Source organism: Dipodomys merriami, unplaced genomic scaffold (assembly GCF_024711535.1).
Source record: "Dipodomys merriami isolate MVZ:Mamm:240054 unplaced genomic scaffold, mDipMer1.0.p SCAF_7, whole genome shotgun sequence".
Classification (NCBI taxonomy): domain Eukaryota; kingdom Metazoa; phylum Chordata; class Mammalia; order Rodentia; family Heteromyidae; genus Dipodomys; species Dipodomys merriami.
In genome coordinates, this window is record NW_027206290.1 from 30,234,611 (window position 1) to 30,258,598 (window position 23,988).

Below are 23,988 nucleotides of genomic sequence, written 5' to 3' on the forward strand. Positions count from 1 at the left end.
TATACTCCAAAGATGGGCTGAATGCTTATTATAGTTCTTCCTGTGATGTCCTCATGCCACAGAACAAATCTCCTTTCTCCACCCTGGATCATCACTCCTCTCTTTCTTAGCATATTGGGGCAAGTAGACAAGCCTGACCTATTGGAATCCTGAAAAGTAGATTTCTGATTGTATAGTTAATAGTAGTTGTACAAAAAATCTGGAGTAGCACCACAAATTGCTTAACTTTTACTTCTTTTCTTTAGCTCAACAACAGTTCCGAGGTAACAGATGGACCAATTTTGGCAGAAGCAAACCAGTGGGTGATTCTCAAATAGCAAGTGCAAGTTCACATTATAAACCACAGTCTTGAGTTTAATTCTGTTGGATTTATCTCTGCCAAAATACTGTAAATGCCCAGAAATAAATATATCCCTAAAACGTATGCAGCTCATACTTTCACGTTCAATTTTTAGAATCTCAGCTTTCATAAAAAGTTTCTGTTACTGAATGAAGCTAACAGGCCAGATTATTCCACCAGAATGGAATCATACATTTTTGGTTATTTCTATAATTTCTCTACCCGTAACACCACTATTTCTTGTGCATTTAACTGAAAAATGAATTGGTCCTCAATAAGCTTTAAAAAGTTCTTCCTTTTTCATTTCCCTAAATCATTTTAATTTTTCATTTCCCCAAAGAAGAATGTGAAAATCAAAGATTTTTTAAGGCCTAGGAAAAGAATAAAGAAGAATAAACACAAAGCCCTGTCTCACGTTTCTCAGGGCTAACACCTTAGATCAGTGTCCAACTCATCTGGGTTTCTACTTGATTTCCCTTTATCTTTACGGCTGTATTTCAGGGCCATAAGTAAATGTGCTTCCATTCCCTTGCTAAGAGCCTGGATTTAAGTTCCTTGTACCAACCATCATTCTCCACCATTTCATTTGGGATCACAAGACAGTTGAACTACAGCTTGCTGGAGGTAAGAAGAAATCTTAGAAGCCATGCTGCTACAGAGAAGGTGAGTGATACCTAAAATATCACAAAATGAATCTAGAGCAAAACCATAGAGATAAAAAAAACCCAGGCCTAAGTCTCCCACAGAGAACAGCTTCCCCAAATTTGTGAGATTTCAGTATCAAATCTCTAATGCTTTGGTCTGACTTTGTCTGGGGTTTTGTGTGTGCTAGTCCTGGAACTTGAACTCAGGACCTGGGTGCAGTCTTTTAGTTTTCATGATCAATACTGGAATTCTACGACTTCAACCATACCTCCAGTTCCAGGTTTGTTTGGTTGGGTTTTTTTGGTGGCTAATTGGAGATAAGTCTCATAGAGTTTTCTGACTAGCACGGTTACGAATCTTGATCTTCAAATCTCAGCCTCTTGAACAGCTAAGATTAGGGTTAAGCCATGGGATCTGGCTGTTTTGACCTAACTTGGTATACTTTCATTGCCAAGCAAACTAATCCATAATTTGCCTTTTATTTTGTAACTAAAATATTAGGTCTTATCAATAATAAAGTGTTACTCTCAGACTTTTGACAAGATACTACCACCTGAGTTAAAAAATAAAGACAAAGGGGGAAATTTCTCAACATTTTATGTATGCATGCATATATGAATGCATGTATGTATTTTACAGTGTTGAGGAATGAATCAGGCCCTTGAGCATGGTAGGCCACTGAGCTCTGACTTTTTTCTATGTCTTCATATTCGATAATAAAATCACCTGAGTAGGAATTAAGTAATGTTACCTCAGTTGCTTGGCTTATACAAAGCTATTTTTGTAGGGGGTTTAACTTTATGGCCAATCTCTTTATAATAAAAAAGTAACCTTAGAAAGGATGATTTCTTTTGCCTATCATATATTTATTAAACTCATAGTAACACTAAATATTAAAACTACTTCTACTTGAAAAACATGACTAAAGTCTAACCAATAGCTACTGAAATCCAAGATACAGGAAGTTACTTCTCTGACAAGGATCTCATATCTATATCAAGGGTTGAGGACGCAGGCATAGGCCACGTCCTGGGTTCTATCTCCAATACTGCAAAACATTTAAAAAATTGAAATATAAAACAATTTAAAATGAAAATAAAACATGCTATTACCTTCCCAAAGTCACGAACATCAAACAGGTCAAATGCTTCAAAGAGTTCACTTTTCTTCATTCCAAATGTCTCACAACAGGATGTAAGAAATGTCCGGATGTTCTTCAAACAGAGAAACTGAGGAATGAAAAAGAGCTATTAGTATATGCGACTACCAGCAACTACCATCCTCCTTGTGTAAAATGAGGAGGAAGGAAGCACTAATCCCAGTCCAGATTGCTTTCAGGTCACTTAGTCAACAGCACTGATTGAACTCCCATGCTCTCAGCACTAGTGACACTACAGTGACTAACAGGCACAGTGACCCTCAGGACACATGCATGCTAAAACAACAGTCTAGAACAAATGTAGCAGCACACACGAAAAGCAAGCATTCGTACTGACACTGTTCTATAGTTCCAGAAGGAGGAATGGGGAGGGTTGGGGCAGAGGGAGCGGATTAACCAGCATGATTAGAGATGGTCTCAGGGACAACAGGACAGAGAATGCAGCTGGGATTTGGAGGTGTGAAGGGAATAGGACAAGTAGGTTGTAGGACAGGTACTCTGGCCCTGAGACAGGGTCTAAAAAAGCCAGAGTGAGGTAAGGGCAGACAGGAAGGAGGTCAGTTAGGAAGGAAGTAGAGTCAGCTGATGAAGGGTCTTATGTATGGCTCTGACTCTGACTGATATGAGAAGTCACTGGAGGTTTGGGTCACAGGAAGGACATGATCTAAGGTTGTAAAGGGGTATTTGGGAACTGCTATGATGTACACAGACTGACAGGCTTGATGGGTAAACCATGTAGAAAGCTACTGAGATAGTAAGAGATGTTTCCATCTCTTACTATTGGAAAGTTAGACTGGAAAGTTAGTCACAAAAGAGGAAGGAACAGTGGCCCAAATGAGGTCCGTGGGTAAAGCAAAGGGAGGAGAATCAGGTGTTCAAGGACAGAGGGCAACCTTAGGGAGGTGCATGGTCAACTCCTCCACACTAACTCAATGCGTTGTAGGGAGGGAGGGTGGAGGGAGGGGGGAGTTGACACAGATGTTACTGACAACTTAAAAACCGAAAGTTAGGCCAGGTGCTATGGCTCATGCCTATAATCCTAGCTATTCAGGAGTATGAGATCCAAGGTTTAAAAACCAGCACAAGCAGAAAGACTCCTACTAACCACAGAAAGCCAGAAGTGAAGCTGTGGTTCAAGCACTAGCCTTGTGCACAAAAGCTCAGGGACAGGGCCTATGCCCAGAGTTCAAAACCCCAGGACTGGCAAAAAAAAAAAATCAGGATTCATTTTTAGCATCTAAGATTTAGATACACATACACACACACACACACACACACACACACACACACACACACACACACACACACACACACACACACACATCCTGAAAATAAATTGTTTTCAAAATATTACCTACCATGCACATTTTTAAAGAGAACATTATACATACACACTCACACACACACACACACACACACACACACACACACATATAGATATATACACACATATATCTTTTTTTTTTTGGTGCTGATGGGGTGAGGGGCCTGAACTCTGGGCCTGGGTGCTGTCCCTCAGCTCTTCAGCTCAAGGCTAGTGCCCTACCACTTGAGCCACAGCACCACTTCCAGATTTTTCTGCTTATGTGGTGCTGAAGAATCGAAGCCAGGGCCTCATGCATGCAAGGCAAGCACTCTACCACTGAGCCACCTTCCCAGCCCCGTGTGTGTGTGTGTGTGTGTGTGTGTGTGTGTGTGTGTGTGTGTGTGTGTGTGTGTACACACATATGTCAAAACTTCATATACAGTGGTTTAGTACATGTCAATCACACCAAAATAATCTCTAAACATATTTTTGAAAACATAATTTCCAGTAAGTAACCAACATATTAGCATCTTTGCTTTCATTTATTTGTTAGTTTATTTTTGTGCTGAGACTGAACTCTGGGACTGGGACTGGGTGCTGTCTAGCTTTTTTACTCAAGGCTAGCACTCTACCACTTGACCCTTACCGCCACTTCCAGCTTTTTGGTGGTTAGTAGGAGCTAAGAGTCACTGACTTTCCTATGATCCTCAGATCTCAGCCTTCTGAACAAGCTTGAGCCAATAGTACCTGTTTGTTTTTAATTTAAAAGCATTGTCAATATTTTGTTTTGTCTCTGTCATTTGATTTATGGAAAGCACATCTGATTTCCACTATATTTAAGGCATTCAGATTTAAGTGTTGTGGGCTTAATTTAGACAAGAGTCTTATCCTTCATAGGAACCACTCTGAGAGGCTTAAATATTTCAGGAGGGGCTAAACCATCAGGGAAGATCCGATCCTAAGCCTTTTGAAACAGAAAGGCTGCAGCCAATCAGCATGCACAGTTCCTGTTTTTGCTTTAAAAAATTCATAAAAGACCTTTACAACACAGAATCCCTCTGCATGTTACTCTTCCCCACACAGAATTGCTTATTTACAGATTAAAAGCTTTGCATTCTGCCAAGACAGGCAATAATTACTCTCGGGGGGATTATGCAACTATTCACTTGCAATATTTCTTTTACATAATTAAGTGCCCAACTCATAACTCACCAAGGAACAAAGGCATAATGTCAAACACCACCCTCTGAAGATTTCTTAGCAAACCCCAATTTTCCCCATGTGCAGAGAAAACTTCATTGGGCTTCTACAAAGTCCTTTAATCTCTAATACGGGGGGGAAAATTAAAAAGCAAATAGTGTTACTGAAAGTAAAAACAGGATATAACAGTCATTGAAGACACAGGCAAGAAGGATTAAAAACGGGCTTTCCCCTCATTTCTGGAATCAATGTTAAGCTTAATTGCCCTTAACCAGTTCAATTCTACTTTAAAAATAATCAACTAATACTGACTTGCATTTGAAAAAGTTACTGGTTTGCTGGCAATCCCCAAACTTGATTTCTCCCATTAAGTATATCTTTTTAGTCAACACCTTCGGAAAGGGCATGTTACAGACAGGATAAGTGCAATGTACTACAGCACACGAAAACCGGGCTCTGTTTCAAGCTTCTCTATTAGATCTATCAGGGGATTTTTAACAGTGCTCCAGAATTCAGCTAATAGCACTAGGCACACACTTCCCTAGACGTTCCCCCAGTGTTCAGCCATATGCACAAGCAGGAGCCCAGTTGAGGGATGGAGGAGGCCTGCCCCAAGTCATTATGGAAACTCCAAACACAGCTGAGCCTGTGGGCCAGCTCAGCTGGCCTACCACTGCAACTCTTCTGTTCTGTAATTACCTTCCTTTGTTAAAAAAAAATCAATCTAAAAGATGAAAGAACAATATAAAAGAGCACTCTTTCCTATTCACACATTTCTAATAACATTATAATGCTTGTGCACACATCCCCTTTCTTTTTGTTTATTCGTGTGTGTGTGTGTGTGTGTGTGTGTGTGTGTGTGTGTGTGTGTGTGTGTTTACAGCACTGGAGATTGAAACCAGGGCTCTAAGTTACCACTGGGCTACATACCCATCTCTTTTCTGAGAGGGAGGCAGTTCTGGGGTTTGAACTCAGGGCCTGGGCAGTACCCCTTAGCTTTCTCACTCAAGGCTGATGCACCATGGGTTTGAACTCAGGGCCTGGACAGTACCCCTTAGCTTTTCTCACTCAAGGCTGAGGTACCATTTCAGCTACAGCTCCATTTCTAGCTTTTTTTTTTCTAGTTAATTGGACTTAAGGGTCTCAAGGACTTTCCTGACTAGGCTGGCTTTCAACTATGATCCTCAGATCTCAGCCTGCTGAGTAGGTAAGATTACAGGCTTGAGCCATCTGGAATTTTTCCCCATATTTTTAAAATGTATTTGGCTGAGCTATTTGAAAGTTAAGTTTGAAGCACTGCACTTCAATAGTTCAATATGCATCTCCTAAAAACAAGGACATTTCCCTACAGACCAGCAGTACCAGTATTACATGTAAGAAAACAGCAACTTCAGATACCTAGACTCCATCCTGCATTAACTCTTCAGAATTGCCTGTCCCATAATTTTTTACATTTTTTACCTAACTTAGGCTCTAATCAAGTTATTTCATTGCATTTTTTTTACCTCTGCAATAGCTTCTGATCTGAAAATCCTGCTTTTACTTTATGCCCGCATCGACTCTTTGACAAAACGGCTGATTGTTTTATAAATGTCCTACATTCTGCCTGAGTCTGATGACTTCTCATAGAATCATTAAATATGGTCTTCTATCCTTTGTATTGCCTTCAAAGTGAAGTCTAGATTCAGCAGAAAGAAACTGTCAGCAAAAATACTCCATACTGCGAACTACACATTCTACCCCATCAGAAGACAAAAAGTGTTAGACTGTCTGTCCCATTGCCTATCTAATTATAAGCTCAATCTCTTGACTAACATGGTTCCTATTTACACCCCCTCCCATTGTAAAGGCATAAGTGTCCCTTTGTGTCCATAAATACTCAGAGGATAAAAACTCATTACTATGTGGCTGTCCTATTCCCAAATCATTTTCCACAATGGGTGTAGCATCTATTGATCATCCTTGCTTTACTCCATTTGGGACTATAAAACAAAGATTTCTTTCTAATTCTGTCATTATTTTCATATTCTTTTGTTTGAATAAATAGGGCTTCCCCTCTATAGTTTCTCCCTTTTTTTTAGTTTGTAATAATCAACTGCATCATTATTCCTTCTGATCTTCATACTGTCCAGCATTTGCCCTTAAACTAGTTCTTTTGTCCAACTCCATTCCTCCTTGTGTTCTTGCTTATGTCAAGTTGTTCCCAAGCCCTGTTTGTCCTGCTCCAATTCTGAACTCAGCCATTTCGCCAGGCAGATCTGTTTCATTTGCTAATAGTAAATAATTTAGGAACCAAAGCCTGAGCACCAGGCTACTGCTTGTCGACAGGAGCCAATGACAATTAAATGAAACAATGCATCTACCTTTTGCTTAAGCCGGCTATCAGTTGCCATAGCAACAGCTAATATAAACTGGACTGGCCTAATGGGATCTTTCAGAAAAGTCCATACTTCTCTTTGTGGAATGCCTAATAAGCAACTTTTTATCTCCTTAAGTTCAGAAAAAAAGGATGCTTGAGGTCACTAAAGATGATAAATAGGAGATTTGATGGCTAAGAGATATTTAGTGTCTCCTATAACATTATTTCAGGAATGTGATAGTCCTTTGTATAATCTGAAGCAGTTTAAAACAAAAACACTTTGTTCTGAGAAACGGTTCACAAGATACCAGGGTAAGCCCATCTCATCATTGTTCAATTATGTCTTACTCTTAAACAAAAACTACACAGCTTGGCTAAAATCCTGAAACCTAATAATAAGAGATAACCTTAGGATTTCTCAGGATTTAAAATTTTTAGGGATTTGAATAAAATAATTTAGGATTTTCAGATTATTGTGTGTACACATGCAAGATAAAGATCCAATAAGGTTACAAATAGTGTTGATAATTACTCATTTACTTAAAAGATATTAATGAGGTACCTATTGTGTATTTGGCATCATGAAATGTCATAAAACAGACCCCTAACTAGGTCTGATTCATTCGTTTGTTGAACAATTGTAGCTTAATGAAAGTATCAAGAATTCAGTATAAAAAGCAAAAGGGCTGGGTGTTGGTGAATCAAGCTTCTAATTCTCAAGAGACTGAGATCTGAGGATCACAATTCAAAGCCCATCTGAAACAGGAAAATCTGTGAGACTCTTATCTCCAATTAACTGCTAAACAGCTGGAAACAGGTGTGGTTCAAGTGGTAGAGTACCAACCTTAAGCAACAAAGCTAAGTGGGGGGGAGGGGGGCGGAGGGCCTGAGTTGGAGCGCCAGTACCAGCACAATAAAAGTGAAAAAAAGCAAATATGGGCAGAGTGTATTGTCTCATGCATGCCTAATCCTCCAAAACTATCCAGTAGGTGGAACTCATGGTTTGAAGTCAGTTTGAGGAAAAAAGTTAGCAAGGCTCCTATCTCACTCAAAAAGCTGGACCTGATGATATACATTCTGTCATCCCAGAGAAGCCAGAGGCACTGGGAAGGAGGGTCCTATCTGAGACCAGCTCTTGGCAAAAAACGCAGACCATCCCTGAAAAATAAGTCATGCTTAGGGCAGGACTCAAATGGTAGAGTACCTGTCTAGCAAGCCTGAGGCCCTGAGTTCAACTCCCAATCACACAGAAACGAAAAAGAACATGACCCAGCTTCTCCCTCCTTGCCTACATAGTTGGGTAGAGCACAAGGAGGTGTGTAATGAGAGTAACTGTTACATGCTCCTTCAAAAGTTCCCCAGGAGTCCTGCAGGTCCAGGGGCAGATTTTTAGAATAACTGATATAGCTCTAAAGGGTGAGTGGAAGTTGACCAGGGTGGGGGTTGGAGTCCAGGGATAGAAAGGAAACAGCTGGACTAAGGGTGTGTGCGTAAGGAGGAGGGATCGTTCTGATCACCACAACCCTGATGAGGAGCAATGAGAAAAGAACTGGAGAAGGGTGGTGAGGATGACCTAGCCTGCCAAAAGGCTTGGCCTAAACCTGAATGAATGAATGAATGAATGAATGCTGCATAAATCACTGTGGAGTTAAAGGATTTAAAGTAGCAAGCGTAAAATACTCTCAGAATTTTAAAATACTGCTCAAAAAATATTCTATGATTACTAGGCATGTGATTCCCCTTTTTTTTCTGTTTGTGTCCATACTGAGGCTTGAACTCAGGACCTTGGCACTCTCACTTAGTCTTATTCATTCACAGCTAGTGCTCTACCACTTAAGCTACTCCCCTACTTCCAGCTTTTTGGTAGTTAGCTGGAGATGAGAAACTCATGGACTTTTCTTCCTGGGTTGGCTTCAAACCCTGATCTTCAGATCTCAGTTCCCTGGGTAGCTAGGATTCTAGGCATGAGCCAACCATGCCTGGCAGGGTTCTGATTCCTGAGTAACTGCTATGTTCCAGACTCTATGCAAATGTCTATGCTATTTAGGCTTCATATCCAACTCCTCCAGTAAAGTTTTATTTTTCTTTTACATGAATCTAGTGGGGCTTAGGGGTTTAACCAAGATTATATAACTGGATTTGTCAAAGTAATGGAATCAGGATTCAAATCTAGGCATTCTGGCTACAAAGCCTGTATCCTTAAGTACTAAGTTCTAGTAAATCCATTTCACAGTGTGTAGTATTAACTAGAAGTCTTTTTTTTAATTAGGAGGGTGATGTAGATAGCAAAAGAATCATTAGAACACTGTCATATTAATCTGACAGGAAATGACACTCATTTAGATTGAGGATAGGAAGGAGACTAGAAAGAACTTTATGCATATGGATGGAAATATCTAGTAAATAACAGTATGGTTAGAGTAGGGGTTTAGAGAAACTTAGGAGTTATACTCATGTCTCTGCCTGGGCACTGTATAGCCAGCTGAAAATGGCAACAGAAAATGAGGACTAGGTGGAGGACCACAGGGACCAACCACAGATTGCATCAGTTAATTCTTTTTCTTTATTGGGGGGGGGGGGTGGGGGAGAGGAGAGGAGTGTTGTCCTGGGGCTTGAACTGAAGACTCTATATCCTCTCTGGGTTTTTTGTGTTTTTTTTTTTAACTCATGACCAGAATACTACCACTTGAGCCATGCCTCCACTTCAGCTCTTTGCTGGTTAATTGGCTAAGAGGTTCTTGAATTTACTTGCCCAGGCTGGCTTTGAACCACAATCCTCAGATCTCAGCTTCCTGAATAGCTAGGATGACAGATGTGAGCCACAGGGTCTGGCTGGACCTATAGAACGGCCCAGGGATAAGGTGCTGCCTGGCATGTCTCTAGGATAGCAGCGAAACACATGTGTTCCAATAACAATGTGTTCCAGTCTTCTGCTGTCTCTCCACCGCCCTCCCCCAAGTCTCCCCATCCCTCCAGATGGACATTCATAGGTTACTCATTCAACGTCAAAGGATGGAAATAGTACAAAAGCATTCAACATCAATGCATGTAACTTTCAAAGAAGAAAGTACAGCATCAAGGAAGCGCTGAAATCGTGTCTAAAATTATCCCTCAGGCCAAGGCTCTCTGGATTAGAAACCGTTTCATAATCAGAAAGCTATCACCACAAAAGTGGCTTACCAAGATGTGACCATATCGCCACCGCCACAAAACTAGTGATACTAATGGACCTGAAGGGAACGTTTAAAGGTCAGACTGCTAAATTCACTGTAACACTAAAGCACCCTCCCCTTTCTCTCTACTGTACAAGTGAAGCATATGGCTTCTTTTCACTCATGGTATAGAAGCTATCCTGTCTTCTCTCAAGGATATAAATGGGAACAACATGACTTCAACTATTCCAGGATTATGGGTAATAATGAACTTGCTGTGTTAACTAAGACGAGAAGAAAATTCTCCACAGCTTCCTGTGGCATGAGTTACTTCAAAACCAGTGGAGAAAGGGTATCCCAGAGGAAGGCTGGCTGTCCTCGACAACCAGAGGAAACTGACAACTGCAGGGACCACAAGGACACAAAAAGCTGAGCTGTCTGATGGAGAAAGAAATGTCCAGAGTCTCCTATCTTGGGGAGACACTCATTATTCCATTAGGAGAAATCCTGCATTTGAATGCTGACTGGCCATTAATAGATGGGCAGTTTTGAAAAGCAAAGAAGAGACTACCATGAAGCCAATTTACAAGTATTTCAGTAGAAAAGTTTTCCTAAGCTGAGCACAATGGCTCACACCTGTAATCCTAACTACTCAGGAGGCTGAGATCTGAGGATCACTGGTGTTCAGTCTAGTGCAGACAAATCCAAGATACTTTTATCTCTGACCAGTGAAGACGTGGAAGTGGAGGTATGGCTCAAGAGGCAGAGTACTAACATTGAGCAAAGAAGCTAAGGGATGGGGTCCTTTGGTCCTATGTTCAATCTCCAGTACTGGCACATACACAAAAACAGTTTTACTTCTTAGCTCAGCCTTACTTAGCTCAAGCTTTACCAAGCCCCTGTCCCAGTACTTTGCCATTCTAACTCTTCCTCTACCCATCTCCAAATGGCTCAAGTCCTCCTCTCTGGAACTGGCAAAACAGAGTCATGTAAAAGAGAACTATTACTAAATCAAGTTTGTTCCTTAGTAGAGTTTTCTAAGTTTGTTCTTCTAACCATACCTTCTCCTTTCACCCTACCTGCAGCTTAAAATTAAATGGCTAAGTCTTGCATAAGAATTAGTGAATAGCATACCCCTTTAAGTCATTTGGTAGCAACATAGTGATAGATAGTATCTATCGCTTCTGTTCTTGAAGAACTTTCATTTTAGGACTCACCATGGCTTCACAATCTTTCCTTGTCCTCCAAATATTTATATAAAACCATCAAGGATGCTCAGAGAAGCAGACAGGAATGGGGAAAACTTGTTCCTTAGCTTGATCTTGGGCTCCGATCATTAAAACAACCCCTCCTCCCTCACCCAGCCAGTATTTCCATTTGGACAACTGCCTAAGCCTTGACTCATTATCAATGGTAAAAATGTTTAAAATCACTTAATCAAAATATAGTAAATTGGTAGCATTTAAATTAAATGTTTTCTTCACATTGTTAAATGTTATGTATATTTCATAAAAATGAAATATGTGTGACTTGACAGAAGTGATTAAGTTCATTAATGTCAGACAAAGTTGTAAAACGTACATGCATTCTCTGCTCTACAGTTCCTGGCCCCACTGCTACCGTGGTGATGAAGTGCTTGACTGCAGCTACAGCCCTATGAATGGCTAATAGTTGTAAGAGAAGAAACTACATCTATTTCAGGTTTGTATCCACAAAGCTTTGGGAACAGTACATGTCTTCAAGTATTTTTTATGAATGGATATTGATGCATTTTGCCTGTAGAAAAATGAAGAGATCATTCTTTGGTTGCCAGGGAACTCAAGAGTAAAAGTTCACATTCAATTCTCACGGTGTCCTTATATGTGTATATAGCAATATCTTGCCACGCTTAAAAACAGAATACCACATTTTCACTTAAATTTGGAAGCTAGACCTAAAATACATTCATACTCATGGACAAGTACAAGCTAGTTACTTAGAACATGAATCTTTTTGAGGAGTTGGTGGTATTGATGACTGTGACTTTCATTAGGCAGCTGTGTTCATAAATAATCTGCATTGCTATACAGTGATTTTCAAGGACTCTGGTCAAGGGTCCCATTGCACACATGTACACACACATATAAACATACACACATACCCATGCACATACATACAACTACAAGTCCCCTCTCTGCTTCTACCAGTTCTCGTTCCCCTAACAATTTGCACTGCATGGTACAGAACTTCCATAGCATAGCCAAAGCCCTGGCCCCCATCTCCAGAACCATAAAGACAAAAAAAAAACAAAAATATAGGAAAGGGCATTTTTAGCATACCATATATAACATATTTGGGCATTGCTTTTATGACCAGAGATGTTGAACATCTTGTGTCTGTTGGCCCTTCTTATTTCTTCTTCAGAGAAGTCTCTAAGTCTTTAGACAAAAAAAAAAATCATGCTGATTTCCCTCCTTTGTAATTAACTAGAATATGTCTATAAATCTACGAGTTAATCCAATGAATAGTAAAAGACAAATAATTACATTTGGACATGAATAATTAAACAGCACTCTAAGCGTTCCCACACTGAGAACAAAGGAAGGTATTCTTAGCAGAGGTTCACAATGGCTCCGTAGCTATGTGCATATAAAATGATGCTTATCAAAATTTCCACCATAGGAATATTGATACAGTAAGTAAGATCATGCTGGCAGAATCAATTCCAGACTCCTTCCAGCATTAGTCATCTGCCAGCATTAGTCCGCCATGCTACACAGCCTCCCTGGGTGGTGATAGAAGGTTGCCCAGCAGCGTTAGGATCACAGGATAAGGCCCATCACCTAAAAGCTGACTGCTAATCTCCAGTAAGACAAGCCCAATAGGATACCATATCTCCTCTCCTTTCCACCTTCAATGTCTGAATAAAGTGGAGGACTACTTGTACCCACCTCCCTAACTCCGAAAGTTTCAAGAAATCTAAAAAGACAGCTCAGCTAATATGCATTTTGCACAATGGATAGCCTCATCACGCCTGTTAGGCAAGTGCCTACCACCTGAGCCACACTCCCCGCTCTGAGACTTAATCATTTATGTTGATATAAATGTGTAATTTTTTCCTTCACTGCAGTCAATGCTGGAAACTTCTGTCACACTGTTTGCTCCCAAACACACCACATCACACACACACACACACACATCCCTTCAAAGATCATGTTTTTGTATTTGCTACTATGCTGCAAACCAATATTTAATATAAACTAAAAAAATCAACATTCAAAAGCAAAATGTATACTTACTATGGGAAGAACCATTGGAAGAAAAAGTACAACAAAAACATACCCGAAAGCACTGCATTAATAGACATTGTACCAATTTTACATGCTTTATTGTTCCTATCCAAAGATAAGAAAAACATGGTTTATCTTCCTCAAATATGATACTAATTGAACTCAGAAATAGGCAGGACATTTGTTTGTGACTCAAGGCAAATTCTCTATGGTTTACCCTCAAGCCACTGCGCCCTGGAGTTGGCAGCAGTCTCAATGCCCACAAGTGTGCACCTGATAAGGACAATGGAATCCAGCAAACTGAGAAATCAGCTTTGATCCAGACAGCTTCAACCATGAGCTGAACTTGGTATTTCTTTTGGCTACAGTGATTGCCAAAAAATGCTATTCATCACAGCAGTATCAACCAAGAGTCTAAACAAAAAGTGGTATGGCCAAGCACTGGTGGCTCACACCTGTAATCCTAGCTACCAAGTAGGCCAAGATCTGAGGATCACAGTTCAAAGGCAGCCCAGGCAGGAAAGTCCTCATGAGACTCTTATCTCCAATTAGCCACCAGAAAAATGGAAGTCACACTGCAGCTCAAAGTGGTAGAACACTAGCCTTGAGCAAAAAGAGCTCCAGGGCAGTGCTCTGAGTTCAAGCCCCATGACTGACAAAAAAAAAAAAAAATACTATGATACTGACTCACATCCTTAATAATAGCTACTCAGGAGTCTGAATCTGAAGATCATGGTTTAAAGTAAGCCAGGACAGGATTGTCTATGAGATGCTTATCTTTAATTAGCCAGCAAAAAGCCAGAAGTGGAGCTATGGCTCAAGTTATACAGCATTAGCCTTGATTAGAGAAAATTCAGTCCCTGAGTTCAAGCCCTAATACCAACGCGCACACACACACACACACACACACACACACGTGTGTGTGTGTGTGTGTGTGTGTGTGTGTGTGTGTAATTTTAAACCATTGTACCCAGATTATATTAAATATCACAACCATTATTTAAGGAGAGGAGATATATATTTTCCATTTAAAAATCAGCAAAAATTACTCTTCCTTTTAATAGATTTTCTTGAAAACTCCATTTTCCAATAGTTTATCCTTCCATCTCCATAACAAATATCCCCCAAATTACCATATTTTAGCATATAAACTACATCTCATATGTTGAAAACTTTTTTAGAAATCTATTGCCAAGAATATGTCTTGGCATTCTCCGTTCAAAAGCTTTGATGAAGCCAGCTGCTGGTGGCTCACACTTGTAATCCTAGCTACTCAGGAGGCTGAGATCTGAGGATCTTGGTTCAAAGCCAACCCAGGGAAGAAAAGTCCGTGAAACTCTTATCTCCAATAAACCACCAGAAAACGGAGAGTGGCACTGTAGCTCAAGTGGTAGAGCGCTAGCCTTGAGCTGAAGAGCTGAGGGACAGAGCCCAGGCCCAGAGTTCAGGCTCACAATCAAACCCCCACCCCCAAAAAAAAAGGAAAGAAAAAAGGCTCGGTAACTGCTTATGTGAAGCCAAATACCAATCCTGAATGTTGCCACTATGAGACCCCAGCCCACAATACCAAAGACATCCGTGCTTCAGACAATTTATGTTCATGTATCCAGGTGGTTTTATCTCTTTATCAGGATCATATACCTCCTAATTTTCTGGCATGCCTTTAATTTTCTTCTGCTTTTTCATCTCTATGCCAATTCAGCAGAACTGACTTATCATCCAATTTGAAATAATTATTGACTTTACCAAAGACTCCAACCAATCTGTTATTCTGCTTCTAACTAAAAAGGTTTGGCTGGGCACCAAGGGCTCATGCCTATAATCCTAGCTAATCAGGAGGCTGAGAGATCTACTTGATTGTGGTTCAAAGCCAGTCTGGGCACAAAAGTCCCTGAGAGACTCTTATCTCCAATTAATCACTCAAAACCTGGAAGTGGAGCTGTGGCCCAAAGTGACAGAGTGCTAACCTTGAGCATAAAGAGCTCAGGGACAGCTCCAAGGCCCTGAGTTCAAGCCCCATGACCAGCCAAAAAAAAAAAAAGTTTGACGGTTACTTTTTAACATCCTTAAGAGCAGAGAACAGAATACCCTGCTAATTTCTGTATATGAAGTAAAAAAGTTTATGCCTATTGGCATACTAAATAATAAAGAGACCATTGCTATTAATCAGTATGGCATCTTCCTTATTGAAAGAGATTATCTGTAGTACAACTAAAACTCAAATGAAACATTTCCCCAGGTGATTGCAACTTCTGAGGAAAAAAGGTATGTGCAACTTTCCTCTAAAAACAACCAACAGAAATGCTTAAATTGCAAAGTAAATCAGGAAAATTCAGAGCTCCAAACTAGGCAAGCCACCTTTGTCTCTTCCTACAGAAGTGAACGTCATTTTCTCTCTTAATGACTTTCGATAGATTGCTTCTTCTTTCTGATTAATTTTGAAGCAATTTTATTGCAAAATTATTCTCTACATGTTCAGTCATTGTTGTTCTGTACCAAATGACACTCTATTTTTTTTAACTCACGTTTCTAACCTCTGGTTAATATTATCTCTCCACCCACACCTCCCCAAAGTTAGCAGCATCCCCAAATGTTACATCAGTCAAAGAGAGAATCATTTGCATTTGATAGTCTGGGCCTAGAAAAGTTAAATGACCTTACAGTCACTTAGCCAGTGGTAGGGGATATAAGCACCAATCTGTCTGATCCCAGAGCCCATATTTCATGAATAAACTAGTTACCTTCTTAAAGAAACACTATTGCTTCTTTTCATTTTTTGGCTATAATTATTAGCGTATACAAACTGTACAGATTAGTAGGATGCACTGTGACTATGCATATAGCATGGATTCTACTTTTCTTACTCTGCTCCTCCCTTCTCCTGAGCTTTTTCCATGATTTGGTATTCCTTCTTTTCTCCACATATGAGGGGGAAACATGTGACATTTGTCTGAGTCTGGCTTAACATGATGACCTCTAGTTCAATCCATTTTCCTTTAAATGACAATATTTCAGCATTTGTTTAATGGCCGAATCATTCTCTATATGCATATATGCATATTATGTATATATGCATATATATGTATATGTATGTGTATATATATATATATATGTATATATCTATATAGTATTTTCTGATCTATTCATCCATCAGTGGGCACCTAAACTGATTCCCTAACTTGGATAATGTCACAGAAAACATGCGTATGCAGATGTATCTACTGTATGCTGACTTGCATTTTTAAGGTGTATACCCAAGAGTGGTATAGCTGAATCAGATGGTAGTTGTACTTTAAGTTTCTGAAGAACCTCCACACTGGTTTCCACAGTGGCAGCAACACAATTCTTGATGGCAGAATCTCAAATTTATAGTAAGACCTTCAATTTCTTCCTAGTTCTCTTCCCCTGTGTATACACATGTACATGTACATATACACATATGAATGTGTGTACATATGTAAATATACGTGTCTATATATGCACATACATGTTCACATACACATATGCATCATTGCATGTGTGTGTAACATCTGCCTTAAATTAGGCTATGTTTAGAAGAAGTAACAATCCAGGCAGCCTAGGCATAAACTCAAGACCTGATTTAAAAAATAATCAGAGCACAAAGAACTGGAGATGTGATTCAAGTGGTAGAGTACCTGCCTAACAAGCATGAAGCCCTGATTACAAAATCCCAGTGCCACCAATAAAAGGGTGGGAGAGCCTTTGGAGTCTGACAAGCTTGACTTTGTATCACCTACCCACTAACTAGGTGACTTTGGAAAGTTAGCTTTCTAAGACCTAGACTGTAAAATGTAGATGATTCTATGTCCTACAGGATAGTCCTTAGTCTAGTGAAATTATGCACACCAAACATAATTTTAATAAGCAGTCTGCATTCTAAATGTTATTATTACTATAGATAAAATGATAAATCAATGAATTAAAACATACTAATGAGTTTCAAATGACAAACAGGTCATAATGACATGCCATTGTTTCAGTAATTATTATTAGGCAATTATTTAATCTGGGTTTCCTTTTATAAGATGGGAATCCCTAACAGGACTAGTGTATTAGGTAAGATAGTCAAAAATCTTTGTTTCATTCATCATGCACCAAGTGTCCATTTTGTGCTGACCATCACATTAAGCACAGACTGAGTATAAGGCTAGATGCTAGAAATACACAGAAGACCAAGGAGCTTCTTCTCCCAAGAAGACTGTGGTCCAAGGAATAACTTTAAGAAAAATTCATCTTTAGTCTTCTCTTTACTTGCTTGTAAACTTCTTTTCTGATTTTTTTTGTCATTCATGAGGTTTGAACTCAGGACCTGGGCACTGTCCCTAAGCTCTTTCGCTCAAAGCTAGCACTCTACCACTTTGAGTCACTGCTCCATTTCCAGTTCTCTGGTGGTTAACTAGAGATAAAGAGATTCAAGGACTTTCCTTCCCAGACAGCCTTTGAACCGTGATCCCCAGATCTGAGCCTCCTGAGTAGCTAGGATTATAAGTGTGAGCCACCAGCACCCAGCTTCTCATTATTATTATTATTATGTATTATTTCTCTCTTTCTCTCTCCCTCATTCTATCCCTCCCTCTCTATTTCTTCTACCAACTCCTCATCTTTCCCATCTGAATTCTGGCAATATTTAAGATTATTACTTATATCACTCCTTGATTATCAGTGAGGAAGGCAGTCAGGGGCTGCCGGGGAGACCCCTCCCTGCCATGTCACGTGGACAGTATTGGTGCCTTATGCTGCCATCTTGCTTTCTTGGAAGAGGGGAACACGGAAAGGAAGTGGAACTCTGACGGATGAAAGGCATAAAATAAAACCACGTTTACATTAAAAAAAGATTATTACTTATAGAAGAAAATACAGAACAATGAGTTTGAAATTAGTTCAGTTTAGCCTCCTCTATATCTATATATGCAATAAATATAGAAAACCAACATGCATCCATTAAAATATATGCATGGGAGCCAGGAGAGGGGGACATGTCTCAGTGGCAGAGCATTTATCTAACCTACAAGCATTGTCTTTGCCTGGACATCACACTTGACCCTCCATTCCCATGCCATTTGAATGTCAGCATTAGTATTCCACTGATATATTAGCTGGTTCTTTTCCTATGTGCCCACCTGTACAGGGTCTGGCACTAAGGTAAGTGCTATCCATCTTCTGTCCACAGCTAACACAAAGGATTAGCTGAATTATTTTCATCCAGAATAATCTAACTAAAATTAAGAGTACAAAACTGTTTTAAAATACATACAAAGTAAAAACCTTGGTCAAGTTGCTAAAGCTTAAGTGTTTCTCTACAAAGAAATATTAATATGCATGAGTCAGTTGTTCCTTATTGTCAGTTATTCTGTCATGGAACCTGTTCATTTTTAGCACTATAGCTGTATTTTGTGACTTACTTTTGGAACAGGAGGCTACAACACCATTGAAAATTATGTTTTATTAATACTTTACTGTAATAACTTTTCTATTAATACCTTAGCCAGGTGTTACTTAGTATAAATATTTGCTTTGTAAAAGCAAATGTTTGATTTTTTAATATGCCTTGGAATAGACTTTTCCCAAAGTACCCATTTCCAACTTTATAATTAAAAAGAAAAATCACACAGTATGTGTTTAAGTAATCTTAAAACACAACCCTTGTGCTTCCAAGGTTATATGAAACCTATTTTTAAGACAATAAGCAATGAATATGACATTGTCCTTACCATGTCCAACTTTTTTCCTCACTAAGTTGCTATGTCTGCCCATAATTACAAAGTAATCAAACTTCTACATTAAATAATAATTATCAGGTCCATCATCATGCAAGAACAGGCATCATGAGTTACTAGGAACACGTTTATTTGTTCCTATCTCCAGGGGAAAAAATCTCCCAGAAGTGAAGAATTAGCCTAAACCAGTCTGGACGCACACATAGGACTCAGATTGGGCTACAATATGTCATGGCTGCAAGCAATCTCCTTTAAAAGCTTTCTAGATTTGCCCAGAAACAGAAACTACTGACCAGGCCCATATTCCCAATGGTCATCTGTTAAATGCTTATTAACTTAAGGGATGTTTTCATACAAGGGCTACTCTAAGGGAAAAAAAATCTCGGCCAGTACTTCTTATTTCAAGAGAATAAGTTTTTTTTAAAAAAACAGGTAAAAATATGATTTTTCACTACTCAAAGGAATGTTAGAAGAAAAAATGGGTAGAAATTAAAACTAGCACCAAATTATCAGGTGCACTGTCTTCTTCGTATGACAGGTCCCTTCCTAACTGCAGAAAGTTTCAGTATAAATTCTCCGACATCCCAATGAAGATAAGCTAAAAGCTCAATGGAAGGAAAGTGATACAGGTTTCATTACCCAAGAAATGTCATTATTACTCCCAAATCTTAGCTTATAGCTGTCAGAAAAAGAAACAGAAAGATAATCATTTCCAGTTATATTACTCTCTATAATTTAAGACAATAATATTTACTTAAGAATTCATGATTTGGCACATGTCAAATCAGTAAGCTATGGAAAAGATACATAAAGCCTAAGTCTTATTTGTTCACACTCATATAATCATCAAATGTAGTTTCCTACACACTTTCTCCAGGCATATTCCAAAGACAGAGAAATAATCTCAAAGCCCTGATGTCTCAGTTACCCAAAGCACACACTCATTTATCTCACATAAATTTTGCCTTCTATTCCATTAGTTAGTCACATTTATTCTAATGCAAAAAGTGATGAGAATTCTTCATTATGGATCCAAGTTTCTATCACTTCCTTTACCTGAGTCTCCCATAAAGTGCGTTATGGTCCTACTGTCTAATGAGAGAAGAGACATCATGAGCTAGAGCTCCAAGTCCTTATCCAAGAGGAAACAAAGACCTCTGAGAAGCTAGAGGAAGCAGAAGCCAGAGCCAAAATGTTTCAGACACTTCTTAGAGAAGGCAATGGAAGGGCGCTCACTACCAGGACTTGAGCAAGGAGCTAGAGTCAATATAATGTCCTGAAAGGCAAAGATAACCACAGCGGACATCTGGATTCCATTTAAATTGTGCTTCTTCACATTGGTTCTTAGCTACTGTTATTTTTTTTAAGTGAAGGAATTTGAAAAATGATTGGTAAAGCACTTCTATAGGTTTTACTGTAAGTGCCAGGCACGATTCTAAGCAATCTTATTCAATTGTTCAAGCAATTCTTCAAGTATTTTACACCCATTTTATGGACAGAAAGAAGCAAGATGAAGCTAAACCATTGTACAATATCAAATAACAGGTAGAGGGGATAGAGCTTTAGGCTGAAGCAGCCTGTCTGTATAATTATGGCTCTAAACATCTTTCTGCTTTTATATCTAATGACACAGGAAAGAAAAGCTCAAAAGTTTAACTTCTTCACTGTATAGTTTTAATTTATAATAAATAAAAAGCAGCAACCAAGACAGCCAGTGCTTCAGCCTATAATCTTAACCAGCCAGGAGGCTGCGATTTGTAGATCAAGGTTTGAAGCTAGCTGGGGCAGGAAAGTCCATGAGACTCTTATCTCCAGATAACCAACCAAAGAGCTGGACATACAGCTGTGGCTCAAGTGGTAGGGCACCATCCTTGTGTGAAACCATGTAAGGGACAGTACCTAGGCTCTGAGTTCAAACCCCAGTACCGGTACATATACATATACCGGTATATATACATATACATATACATTTACATATGCACATACATATACTTATGTTAGTATTATTTTTGTTTTATTAAATAGTAATCCCATCCCAACATGTATCCTAGCTCAAATGCTAATCACATATAAATTCTACATACTTCTATATAACCATGAAACTTTGTATCTAATATACATGAATCGTATAGTCCTGAGAACTTGTTTGTTAATGTTCCTAAAGTGGCTGACAGAAATTTTCCTATGGAATAATCAAGCAGTAATGCCAAAGAACTGCTGCTGTGCTTAGGGGTCTTTAATGAATTACCCTCAGAAACTGCCCCCATGAGGATCCAGTTTCACCATGGATTTCATACATAAGGACAGTAACTCTCCTTGGCAGAGGAAATACTAGAAAATATTTCCTTCAATGCCCACTGCACGGGCAAGACTGATTTCCTCCAGAAGGACACAGACAGACACCCGTTGTCCAATTTGGAGATCCAGGTGTATTTTGGTAAAATATTGGTAGGCAACTTATAGTTGGCAGAACAAGCTGGACATAAATCAAGTATTTAAGAAAAAAATCAATCAATTGATAAAGCTTTCCCACAAAGAGACTCTACTTTGGGCAAGAAGAGGCCTTCAGAAGACGAGAATGTAAAATACCCCTTCTCATTCCCTACTCCCAACCCCTCCCCACCCTTCCCCACCCCCACCCCGAACTATTGATCCTCCAATATCATCACGATCATTTTCATTCATCAAAGTAACTACACAGCAGCCAACCTGATATCTAAGATACTGTATGCATTCTCTTTATTGATCAAATTGCTTTATCATTCAATGTTAGGGCATTTTATTTATTTATATTTTAAATAAGTTTTTTTAAATTGTGAAAATACCATACAGAGGGCTTACAGTTACATGAGCAAGGTAATGAGTACATTTCTTATCAAGCATTGTTACCTCCTCCTTTGTTTTTCCCTACCATATTTTTATTATAACAATATTGCATAGAGGGGTTACAGTTACACGAGTAAAGTAATGAGCACATTTCCTATCCAGCATTGTTACCTCCTCCTTTGTTTTTTCCCTACCATACCTTCCCTCCCCACCTCCCCAACTCCTCTTTCACCCCCTTCCCCAGGAAATTGAAAAGTTTTTTTTCAACAGTGTCTTGGACATCTCGTTGTTACAATGGGTCATCAACCTGTATCCTTATTTCAGCATTTTATTTTCCTTCCCCTCCTCAAATTAGAAAACTGTATAACCAAGATTCAGAACACCAAAATCAAATACAGTGAAAACAAGGGTTATACCATGGGGGAAGAACATATAAAAGAAACAAAAATGTCACATAGTATATTATAAACACATTAAAAACAATAGCAAGTAAGAAAAACCCACTTGGGTCCCTATCTTACATGGTCATATATACATAGCTTTTGATCTTTTCTGCTTGTCCTAGACATATAGTAGTTATTGCAAATAAGGGAAAACATGGAACCTATGTTTTTTGGGGCCTGCCTTAATTCATTTAATATATTTTTCCAAGTCTTTCCATTTCCTAACAAGTGGGGCAATTTCATTCTTTCTGATGGAGGCATAGAATTCATATATATATATATATATATATATATATATATATATATATACACACACACACATTTTCTTGATCCATTCATCTACTGAGGGGCATCTGGGTTGGTTCCATATCTTAGCTATGGTAAATAATGATGCAATAAACATAGCTGTGCTTGTAGCTTTAGTATAGCCTTGGTTGTGTTCGTTTGGGTAAATGCCCAAAAGTGGGATTGCTGGGTCATAGGGGAGCTCTATGTGGAGTCTTTTGAGGAACCTCCATACTACTTTCCAAAGTGGTTGAACAAGTTTACACTCCCACCAACAATGCAGTAAGGTTCCCTTCTGTCCACATCCCCTCCAGCATCTGTTGTTATTAGAGTTCTTGATTATAGCCATCCTAACTGGGGTGAGGTGGAATCTCAATGTTGTTTTGATTTGCATTTCTTTTATGGCTAGGGAGGTTGAGCATTTTTTCATGTGTCTATTGGACATCCTTCTTTCCTCTTCAGAGAAGTTTCTCTTTAAGTCTTTAGCCTGCTTATTTATCAGGCAGTTGTTTCTTTGACGATTTGTTGTTGGGGGACTTAATTTTTTGAGTTCTAAGTATATTTTAGATATGAGATCCTTGTCTGTTGTATGGCTAGTGAAGATCTTCTCCCAATCCATGGGCTTTCTTTTAATATACCTAGGAGTTAACTAAAGAAGTGAAGGATTTCTATGATGAAAACCTTAAAAATCTGAAAAAGGAAATTAAAGCAGAGTTGAGGAAGTGGAAAAACCTCCCTGGCTCCTAGATTGGGAAGATTAACATCATGAAAATGGCATTGCTTCCAAAGCCTATCTACAAATTCAATGTGAAACCTATCAATATTCAAACCTCATTCTTCAATGAAATAGAAGAAGCAATCCAAAAATTCATATGGAACAATAAAAGACCCAGAAGAGCAAAAAGAATTGTTAGGGCATTTTAAATTACAGTGCTGATGGCTCACGCCTATAACTCTAGTTACTCAGGAGGCTGTGATCTGAGGATCAAGATTTGAAGATTTTTATCTCTGCTAAACTTAAAAAAAGAAGAAGACGAAGAAGCCATAAAGTGGTGCTGTGCTGTGGCTCAAGTGATGAGTGTTAGCCTTGAGCTAAAAAGCTCAGGGACAATATCCAGGCCCTGAGTTCAAGCCCCAAGACAGGCTCCCAAAAACAAAAACAAAAACAAAACCTTACATAAAGACTTTAAGGTATTTGCTCACAAATATGGTCTTCAACAATCTAAATTTACTGCAAAGTTCTTTATTTCCTCAGCCACAAAACCT

The 23,988-nt window shown here is 39.0% G+C and overlaps 1 protein-coding gene across 2 annotated transcripts in view; it reads right to left on the minus strand.

Annotated features, from left to right (window-relative positions):
• Positions 1 to 23,988, minus strand: part of Vav3 (vav guanine nucleotide exchange factor 3) — a 356,190-nt gene that overhangs the window by 268,509 nt on the left and 63,693 nt on the right. For both annotated transcript variants that reach the window (XM_070007867.1, XM_070007868.1), the window contains exon 2: positions 2,098 to 2,214. In XM_070007867.1, coding sequence (XP_069863968.1) covers positions 2,098 to 2,214 — 117 coding nt within the window. The remainder of the gene's footprint in view (positions 1 to 2,097; positions 2,215 to 23,988) is intronic.